This window comes from Paroedura picta, chromosome 1, assembly GCF_049243985.1.
Source record: "Paroedura picta isolate Pp20150507F chromosome 1, Ppicta_v3.0, whole genome shotgun sequence".
NCBI lineage: Eukaryota > Metazoa > Chordata > Lepidosauria > Squamata > Gekkonidae > Paroedura > Paroedura picta.
Window position 1 is genome coordinate 97,583,929 of NC_135369.1, and position 10,558 is coordinate 97,594,486.

General features: G+C 44.8%; 1 protein-coding gene across 4 annotated transcripts in view; it reads left to right on the plus strand.

The window, feature by feature from the left end:
- The window catches only part of CNKSR3 (CNKSR family member 3), an 88,506-nt gene extending 78,340 nt beyond the window's left edge, over positions 1 to 10,166 (plus strand). For 3 of the 4 annotated variants that reach the window (XM_077349119.1, XM_077349102.1, XM_077349130.1), the window contains exons 10-13: positions 360 to 484; positions 3,019 to 3,224; positions 4,888 to 4,977; positions 8,616 to 10,166. In XM_077349119.1, the coding sequence (XP_077205234.1) occupies positions 360 to 484; positions 3,019 to 3,224; positions 4,888 to 4,977; positions 8,616 to 8,914 (720 nt within the window). In that variant the 3' untranslated portion in view covers positions 8,915 to 10,166. The remainder of the gene's footprint in view (positions 1 to 359; positions 485 to 3,018; positions 3,225 to 4,887; positions 4,978 to 8,615) is intronic. The other variant, XM_077349112.1, reaches the window with a different exon arrangement.
- Positions 10,167 to 10,558: the final 392 nt, after the last annotated feature.

Here is a 10,558-nt window from a genome sequence, read left to right on the forward strand (position 1 = left end):
TCATCATCATCATCATCATCATCATCATCATCATCATCACCATCCTCTAATTTATTTCCCACTACTCCTGAGATAGGCTTGTGGCGGGTTACAGATATCTAAAAAAACCCCCATTAAAACAGACAACAAAAATCACAATAAAACAGACAACATGGCAGAACACCTCCAACTCTCCAACTCCCCCCCCCCTATCCCTACCTCTGGAGAGAAGGAAAGAGGGTCAAGATAACAACTGGTTACTGCTGAATAATACCATAAAAATATTCCTGTCTAGGAGGCTAGGGGAGAGATGGAAAATGTTTTGCTCAAGTAGAAGGTATATTATTTCCAAGATAATTTTTTATTTATTTCACTTGCAGACCAGCCCTCCCCCAACTACAACCCAGTCACCTGAAAGCACCATAGAAACTTCCTTGAAGAAGGAGAAGCCAGCCATTTTGGATCTTTATATACCTCCACCACCAGCTGTTCCTTATGCGCCCCGGTATGCCAATACTTGCATGCTATATGTGATACTTTTCAAACTGCTCAGTACTGGCTGCATTGCAGAACTCTACAAATTAGCCTGAGACTGGACAGATTTTTCTTTTGGCTAAATAACGGAGCCACTAAGTATTTAGCATTGCTATGGCTTCTTGGGGAAAATAGTTGTGCATGGGCCATGGACAAAGTAATGACACTTGAGGTTCTTTGTTCTTACTAGTTTAGAACTTGCTGTGTGGCAGAAAAAGAAACCCTGCTTTTAAAATGCTGAGAATGCACATGTGGATGCAAGGCTGGTCAACATGTTTGAAAGCAAGAAGAGAAGGCCAGACTAGCATTTTGAAACAATAAGTTCCATGTTGTATGCTTCCCCAAGATGATGGGCTCAAAAGCGGCAGCTTATAAATCTAAATCAATCAGTCAATCTAATGATGATTTAAAATGCCTTGTTTCACGTCCCCCCATCTTCAGTTTGGTGTAGTGGTTAGGAACGCGGACTTCTAATCTGGCGAGCCGGGTTTGATTCTGTGCTCTCCCACATGCAGCCAGCTGGGTGACCTTGGGCTCACCACAGCCCTGATAAAGCTGTTCTGATCAAGCAGTGATATCAGAGCGCTCTCAGCCTCACCCACCCCACAGGCTGTCTGTTGTGGGGAGAGGAAAGGGAAGGCCACTGTAAGCCGCTTTGAGCCTTCTTTGGGTAGAGAAAAGCGGCATATAAGAATCAAGTCTTCTTCTTCTACCCCAAGTTCTTTGTAATTAATATAGCCAAACAAACCAGGACCCTAGAAGATAATGGGAGGTTTATGCACACCCTTTTTGCCAAGATAATGTGCATAGTTAAAATCCATAGGAGATGATTCCCATACTTTGAATTGCATGAAAACTATCTTTTATTTTAATCAGAACCACTTTTCCACTTTTGGTCCCCATCTAGATCCCCGCTCCCCTGCCTGTTGTGTCATGCCATTTGTTAAAAGGAAGAAGAATATAGACAACTCTGGTTGTTGTTTTTTTCTACTTCAATCCTCACCTAGGCATCCTCTTTCATATTTAATTCTCAACATGGACCTATTGGCAGATATTAAAATCTTTCTTCACTAGAACGTGAAATCTTTCTAGTGATCTGGGAAGACAACAAAGTTTGTAAGAAAATCTTTGAAGTTAGGAAATAATAGAGGGGGAGGAGTGTGCCTCCATCAGCCCACCACAGAGATGGAAGAGGAGTGGGAGCTACTGCCCCGTGTGAGACAAATAGGTGGTGACAGTGGTAGCTGCACTGCATGTAGGCAGGGAAATTAGAGAGTGGGGGACTCCTGCCCCTGCTGTTGCCTCCTTTGGAGTGGAGTGGCAGGCAGCAGGAGAGCTCGTAGGAGGTTGGCCAGATTTATATGGAGGACAAGAAGGATAGGAAAGCCATTGCGGGAGGAGGAGGGTGGTTGGGGAGAACTACAGGGAGGGAGCAGGAAGGCAGAGTAGGGTGGGGGGAGGATGTGCAATATTTCCTTTCCTCCATAAGTTTCTCACAAGTCCCACCAGGGGTGGGAGAGGAACGGGAGCTCAAAGAGAGAAGGACAAGTGAGCTAAGCAGGGGCAAATGGGATTCTCCACCATGGGTCTTGCCAGTCCCTACCTGTCCTTGCAATGATTGGGTAAAGCAGACCATGTCTTGTACATTTAAAGCTGCTTGTCTCCTTCTCTTCCCATTGCTCAATCAGCCCTACTCCATTTGGTGGTTCCCAAACTCTCGTAACAGATTCACATTTCTTTGTGGTAGTTGTCAATAACTTAATAACTTAGGTTGACAATAGGCAAAAAGAGAAGGGGTGGAATAAGTGTGCTTACTGTGCATCTGTGTGTTTAATGAAGGCCGTCTGTATTCAGTACTTAACACACACACCCTCTTCTCATTAGATGCCACAGAAAATTCAGTCTGGCACCAAGAAAGGCCAGGTTTGAAAGAATGTTCACATGATTCAAATAGACCACAATTTGCAGAACTGTCTTTCATGATCAATTTGGAGCTATCCAGTGTCTTTCATGCTTTATTGCAGGGGTAGTCAACCTGTGGTCCTCCAGATGTCCATGGACTACAATTGGAGGACCAATTGGAGGACCACAGGTTGACTACCCCTGCTTTATTGGATTGCTGCTAATCATTGGGAGGAGAAAAGGTGTGATGTGGAAGTAGTTCACCTCCTGATCGCCAAAATCTTACTCAGCTGCCCCCTCAGGTGTTTGAGGCTGCAACTTTTGGGGGCAGAGCAGGGAGATGGGAAGTATGCTGTTGCAGAATGGCTAGAATACCCTTTTAGAAGAAAGCTAGTTTTCAGATGACTTCTATAGATTTTGTACTTGTTCTGTACTTTTGTGGAATTGCAGTGCTGACAAATGCCTTTACACATCTTCTGCTTCTTGCTTCACCTTGATGGAAGCAGAGAAGTACCAGGCCCCTAGAGAAAGGAAGGGTTCTGAGAGTGAATCATTTCAGTACCTTTATATTTGCAATCCTAATCTAATCAAATATCTTTCCAGGGATGAGAAGGGGAGCTTCGTTTATGGAGGAGGCAATAAACCAAAGCTGCCCCTACCTGGTTCCAAAGGTGCAGAATCTCCCAATTCTTTCTTGGATCAGGAATGCAGGAGGCGAAGGTTTACCCTTACCGATTCAGATCCTTTGACTCGTCCCATAGAAGCAAATATTCTGCCTGCAAAGATGCGAGAAAAAACTCCATCTTATGGTGAGTAAATCTCTGCTGCTTTCTCTGTTCTTGTTCTTCAAAGCTTTAAAAAAAACTCTTTTAAAGAAAAAAGTAGAATTTGGCAAACTAAGAAAGGAAGTTTGAAACCGCCTGTTGCAATTTGTCAAAGTGAAAGCTTGTTGAGTCATCACTTGTTAATTATTTGTAGCTTTAAAAATGAACAAAAACAGTTGGCTAGTTTAGATGTTAGAAGTGGCACGATGAAACATCTAATGAAAACAACTAAAAATAGAAAGTGGTCTGTATGCTTTGTAATTCATTTACTTTTAAAATTGATGTAATTCATGTGTCCTCGTTCTTGCTCATGTAGTACTAGCACTACTTGGGTTTATCCCATCTGATTTATCGGCAGTGCTCTTTGGGACCATGACTTATGGGGTTCCCTATCACAAGATCATAAGAGCCTCTATCATAAGAGCCTCTTGTGGCGCAGAGTGGTAAGGCAGCCGTCTGAAAGCTCTGCCCATGAGGCTGGGAGTTCGATCCCAGCAGCTGGCTCAAGGTCGACTCAGCCTTCCATCCTTCCGAGGTCGGCAAAATGAGTACCCAGCTTGCTGGGGGGTAAACGGTAATGACTGGGGAAGGCATTGGCAAATCACCCCGTATTGAGTCTGCCATGAAAACGCTGGAGGGCGTCACCCCAAGGGTCAGACATGACTCGGTGCTTGCACAGGGGATACCTTTACCTTTATCACAAGATATACTGGAGTCTAATAGCACCTTAAATCCTAATGATGTTCATTCCAGCATAAGCCCATTTCTTCGGCAACTTCTATTGAAGTTGGATCTTACCCACGACAGCTTATGCTGAAGTAAAATTTGATTAGTCTTTAAGGCAGGGATTCCGAACCAGGGAGCTCCAGAGGGGGTCCGTGGCCTTTCCCCTCCTGCTTTAATGGACTTGGACACAAGCTAGGGAACTGGCCACCTCCCCCCCCCAGGGGCTCAATGGGTAGGCCATAGGTGTAAGACTCAAAGGGGGAGTTGGTTGAAATGTGATATGGGGGGGTTCAGGTTGTCCTCTCAGTTCCTGCCCTTCTTTCTGGTCTCCATGAGACAGTAGCAGTAGTAAAGCTGTGGGGAGGGAGCAAAAGGAGGGCGAAGGATGTGTGTAGTTTTCGAAAAAAGAAAGAAAGGTTCAAAACATAAACATTCCACAGTCATTCCATGATTTTTGACTGACATTCCCCACAATACTTTACAGAGCCGGTGGTCTATCTATATATATAAAAATTGTTTGATAAGAGTATAAGGAATCAACCACTGAAGATAAATTGTGAAAACGGAGTATATCTAGAAACCGTTTTGGTTGGTCCTTAAAAAATTATTGACATATAAAATTTATTGTACCAATTGCCTTGGAAAGGTTCTGCTTTTCTCACTTTCAGGGGTAGGGCAGGGAGGCATGGCCAGCTGGCATCACTTCCGGGGGCCGTTGAAGCCTTAAAATATATTTCAGGGTTTCTTCCACAGTCAAAACGTTGAAAAAGGCTGCTTTAAGGTATCACAAATGTTGGAATAATTAGGTGCTCTCTAATGGTTACTTTTAACTGTTCTCACAATTCTACTATTGGGAAGCTGAGGTAATTATCATTCACTCAGTGTTCCACCCTCAGTAGTAGCACTGCATTCTTTTCCTCAGGAAAGCCCCGCCCGCTGTCTATGCCTGCTGATGGGAACTGGCTGGGAGTTGCAGAGCCTTTCTCCAAGCCCCGAGCAATGGGGAGAAAAGGTAAGGCATGGGTGCAACATGTTCCAGTTTGACAACACACTACCTGATGTGGATTCCTGATCACGGCGAGAGAGCTAAAGCCATGTACCTGGCTCCAGCACAGGGTTTGCAATGAGAGTACAGCTAGCTTTTGCCACTAAATTGTCAGGGGTTGATATTTTATTTTCTCATTCGTTTGTTCCATCAAGGGATTCAAGATGGCGAATGTCTTCCTTGATGGCCTTTGACCAGACCCAGACCTGCATGTTCTTAGAACCTACTTAGGATGTGGAGATCGGGCTCCTGTTTGTTGAAACCCACAGCTTTGGCCTGCCCTCGACTCATGTAAACAGGCAGCTGCAATTTCTGCAGGGATCAGACTGTGTCAATTCATCTTAAGATGACCTGCCGAAAGTTTTCCAAATATTATGCTTTTCTTAATATGACATTGTCTTATTGGGCTCAGAAGTGGGTAGAAAGCTTGGACACCAAATTGTTCTTCAATGTATTGTGGAGAACTCATATGTAGGCCTTTATTTTGGACTGAGAAATGAGTCCAGGCCAAAGCTTGTGTTTTTCTCCCATTTTCTTCTGACCTACAGTGTCACTACCACAGAGCCAGTTTGGTGTAGTGGTTAGGAGTGCGGACTTCTAATCTGGCATGCCACGTTCGATTCTGCACTCTCCCACATGCAACCAGCTGGGTGACCTTGGGCTCGCCACGGCACTGATAAAACTGTTCTGACCGGGCAGTGATATCAGGGCTCTCTCAGCCTCACCCACCCCACAGGGTGTCTGTTGTGGGGAGAGGAATGGGAAGGCGACTGTAAGCCGCTTTGAGCCTCCTTTGGGTAGGGAAATTGGCATGTAAGAACCAACTCTTCTTCTTCTTTAAAACTATATGTCTTTCTGTTCAAGGGCATAAATATATTAGGAGCTATTATTTTATAAAGTGGTGAGTGGAAACTTTGAGACGCTAGCCTGAAACATAATCTTACCTAGGGAGCAATTTGATCAAGATGCTGCCACACCAGTGAAGCCCTGGCCCTTCCTACCAGTCCTGAAGCACATGGGATAAAGTCTGTGCAAAAGCCCATGAATGGCTTCCAGAACACTGCAGATAGGTAGGGTTGTGAGCCAGCCACTTTTATTGCGCAGTGCGTGTCTTGACAGACAAGGAGAAGACGCACTGCTCTTTCAGAATGTAATGTGCAATGCTGCCTTGGGATGGAGATTAATTTCATAGCCTTTATGAAACACTGACTAAACAGTTCTGTTCACACTGATCCTTATTCATTTGCTGGACCGTCCCATTCCTTGTACTACAGCAGCAGTTATAATTTATGCTGCACCAGCGGCCATGAAAAACACCCACAGGACACCGAAGTATGGCATAAATGGGTGGTCATGACCCCTAATGCCAGGTCTGAGGGGCCTAGCACTAGCAAATAACTGTAACACTTACCGTGGTATTACAGAACAAAGTAGGCTTAATACTCACAATCAAGGTTATAATGTAGATTAACTGCCCAATGGTTGCTATTTCTAGGGGAAGAAGAACTGGCTTTTTTTGTACCCCGCTTTTATACTACCAAAAGGAGTCTCAAAGCAGCTGCCTTCCCTCCCTCTCCCCATAAGAGACACTCTGTGAGGAAGGTGGAGCTGAGAGAGAACTGTAACTATCCCAAGGTGATCTAGCTGGCTGCATGTGGAGGAGGAGTGGGGAATCAAACCCGGTTCTCTAGATTAGTGGTCCCCAACCCCCGGTCCAGGGACCGGTACTGGTCCGTGGATCAGTCAGTACCGGGCTGTGGCTCCTCCTCATCCTCCATCCTGGCTGCTGCCTCGGGAGCTGCCCTGCCACTCTGCTGCCTGCTCACCTTTGGTGCTCTCCAGGAGCTGCCATGGCTGAGGCTCCCCCTCAGCATGACACTGCACAGCTGCTGCTGGCAGCGCCCCCCAACGGGTGGCGGGAAAATAAGGGGAGCAGGGGCTCAGGCGGCGGTGACGTCCCTCGGCAAAAGACTACCCCCCCCCCCCGGGCCTCAATAAAATTCTCAAATGTTGACCGGTCCCTGGTGATAAAAAGGTTGGGGACCACTGCTCTAGATTAGAGTGAAGCTGCTGCTCTTAACCACTACAGCAAGCTGGCTCTCAATTTAGTGAGCTTAATCTTTGCCTGCTATTTTGTGCTGCAGCCCCCCCCCCCCCCAATAAAAATACCTTTCCCTATGAGGATTTCAGATATTGTCTGTGAGGGGTGACCAAGTCTATAGCTTCATAAGAGGAGAAGCATATGGAGGGGAAAGTTAAGCATCCACGAAAGGGCCACTAGCTTAGACTGCTTTAAAGGGGATTTAACAAATTCATACAGGTAGCATGGTGCAGTAGTTAAAGCCCTAGACTAAGATCGGGGAGAGCCTGCTTCCAATCCAAATCCCCAGTTTGCCATGACTCTAGTTGGGTGACCTTGGCCCAGTCACTTTCCTTCCAACCTAACTAAATGCACAGGGTTGTTGTGGGAGTCAAGGGCAGAAGGAGAGACCAACTTATGCTGCCCTGAACTCCCGGGAGGAGGGGTGGGATAAAATGGCACTTACTGAATAAATCCATAGACCCATTTGTGGCTATTAACCATGATGACTCTATGCACGTACCTCTGAATTGCTGAGGGTTGGGGTTTAAACAACAAAATGTTGTTTTGGGGGCTTTCCAGGAATGTGTGGTTAGCCACTTTGGGGGACAGAATATGCACCTGGTTAGGCACTTCAGTAGTCTGGCCCAATAGAGCTCTTCCTCCATTCCCTATGTCAAAATTCCCCAACCCAGCTGTCCTCCCACCACCCAGGAAAGAGACCCAGAACCGGGGATTGCTTTTATTATTGTTGTTGTTGACGATGATGATTGAATGTCTATACTGTCCTTCCCTCATGGGCTCAGGATGGTTTACAATATATACCAAACAGTCACAATCATAAAAGCCGTTTGTTGTTGTTAAAAAATTCTTAAGATTATTACAATTATAAAATTCTCTATTCTAATTTACATTCCTGGTGATAATGTGTATTGGCTTAGGAGTTTAATGCCTTCTTCAGAGGTGACAGGGAGGGGGAGGGGGATAAAGTGCCAGCAAAATGTTTTGGCGGCATTCAGTGTTATGCGCTGGGCTATCAGTATGTTACTGAATGGATGTCAGGAGGCCAGTACCTTTGGTGTTCTGGGGGCCTCAACCATAGGCCCACAGGGCCCTGATCTCACATGGGAGGTTGTTCCACCAGGCTCTGACTCCGGTTGAGGCCATCTTTTCCTCTCTGGGGCCAGGGATCTTCAGCAGATTTTGTGAGCAGGAGCTAAGGCTCCTTTGAGGGACATAGGGGAGGAAGTGGTCCCATGTCTGTGTCTGTGCTGGTGTGTGAGGTATCATATGGCCTTGAAGGCACAACCCCAGTAGCAAAAGCATAGGGCAAAATGTGGCTGTATAGTGTTTATTGCAGGGATACCAGAAGTATCTGTTGTGTTACCCAGTTCAGGTTAAAGCCAAAAAGAAAGCGAATTAAATGATGAAATCTTTACCTTTAGAAGCTGCTCACCACATGTCCTGTTTCAGCCTCCATGGGACTACGTAACGCTGAAGTTTGATGGGTGTTGTTCTGTTGTAGGTGAAAACGTCCTTTGTCGGTACTTCAGCAACGAAAGGATCCCTCCCATTATTGAGGAAAGTTCTCCATCACAACATCGTTTTTCCCGGCCTCTGGCTGAAAGGCAGCTAGTGAGAGGTGCAGACTACATCAGGGGGAGCAGATATTTTGTCAACGCAGATCTTCATAACAGCGCAACTATTCCTTTTCAGGAAGAAGGGGCCAAAAGGCCACCGGTGAGCACCTCCACAAAATCGTCCTCCACAGAACCTTCACTGCTGGTCAGCTGGCTCCAAAGGCTGAAGCTGTTGACTCATTGAATCACTGGTTGGATTATAATTGTTAGGATTTGCTATCATGTGCCTTTTTTCCTCCTGTTCCCACTCAGTCAAACAGTAGAGTTACTTACTGGTTATAAGTTCTCTTTTTTTTCTTTCCCCTGGAGGATTCTTCTCTTCTGAGATCGCTGTCTCGAATTCACTGGAGTTGAAGAGAGATCATAAGATGTAGCCATTTCTTGCCTATCTGAGATCAGAGGGTCCCTCAGAGAAACTGATCTGGCTCGTGTGCTCTCACAGGTTACTGCTGACCTGAAATCTGCAGGACCTGTGCAGGGCAAAGCAATTTCTGCATTGTAATGAAACCTGGTAGCACTTCATTTGCTACGATGCTGTTTGACCTACTGCTTGTGAAGACTGTGTAGCACTCAGCAGAAAATAAATTCCCAAGCTGCTCTCCTGACCAAGAAGCAAAAAAAGAGAGAGAGAGAGGGAGATGACTCTCCCCTCTTCCTTTGAACAACACTGTGGTACTTCAAGTGGCTGCAGATGACTGAAACCCGTAAGGAATAAAAGGCAGTTTCTTCTTTTCATTTTGATAAGTCAGAGATGGGAACCTATCCTAGTTGATACCTAGTTATTAAAATCTCAGTACAGGTCAAAACTCTTCCCTGAATTGCTGCAGCGTACGTCCAGTTAAGACATGGATTACTACAACATGCCAAGGAAATGCATCTCTAGGGATGATGGTAAAAAAAAAGAACGGTCTTTTATTTCTTTTATAATGTTAAAACTGAATTGCTGTTAACCAAAGTATTCTTCTGAAAACAAATCCTTGAAGGTTTCCAGATCAGCCACAGAAATTCAAGGCTGAACCGATGATGTTGTTTGTACTACAGAAATGAGAGGTTGAACTGATTTGACGTTGTTTGTGCTTTAAGACACTTTGCTCTTTTAAAGCGTTAACGGGAAACCTATTTGGCCCCCATTAATTTCATAGCATTGCATGGGAGGTGGGCTGGTTTGTGGAGAAAGGAACTTGTAAGAGTGATAGGATGCTGAGAAATGGTTGATTTGCAAAACTTTGTATGGAGGAGTCTTGTTAGAAATCCACCAAGCACATTCTGTTTCAATGTAATTTAAAAAGTGTTAAATAGAGCTGTATATATATATATCTATATTTTTTACTCTTAACCCTAGGGAATTTTTACATTCCTCTCTACAGTACTGTGCACTAATTAGCCATTGCAAAAAAAGTTATTGTTTCCTATTAAATTAACAGTCAGATATTTCACTTGGATGGTCTCAGTTTGGTTGATGGGCTTTTTTGTGAATCACCCACACTAAAGAAAGGAATTCAGTGGATCTTCGATTAGGGTCTAACGCTTTCATTTGGACCTCAGCAAGCTGCACCGAGAAGTTTATAAGAAGGATGGGATGAATTGTGATGTCTTTGTGTACTTGTTTTTAGCTTGAAAGGTAGACATTGATAAAACGGTATAGGAAACAAACACAACTTTATTATGCTCTCTGAATTTGCACTAATTTTTACTATTAAAAGAATCATATGGATATAAAACAGTTTGATGCAGTCTTCACAGACAAGAGCCAATGATAATATAACAATCAATATTTATCTTCTTCCCCTCCCAACCCCCCCTCCCCCGATTTCTATTCAGCACCAGC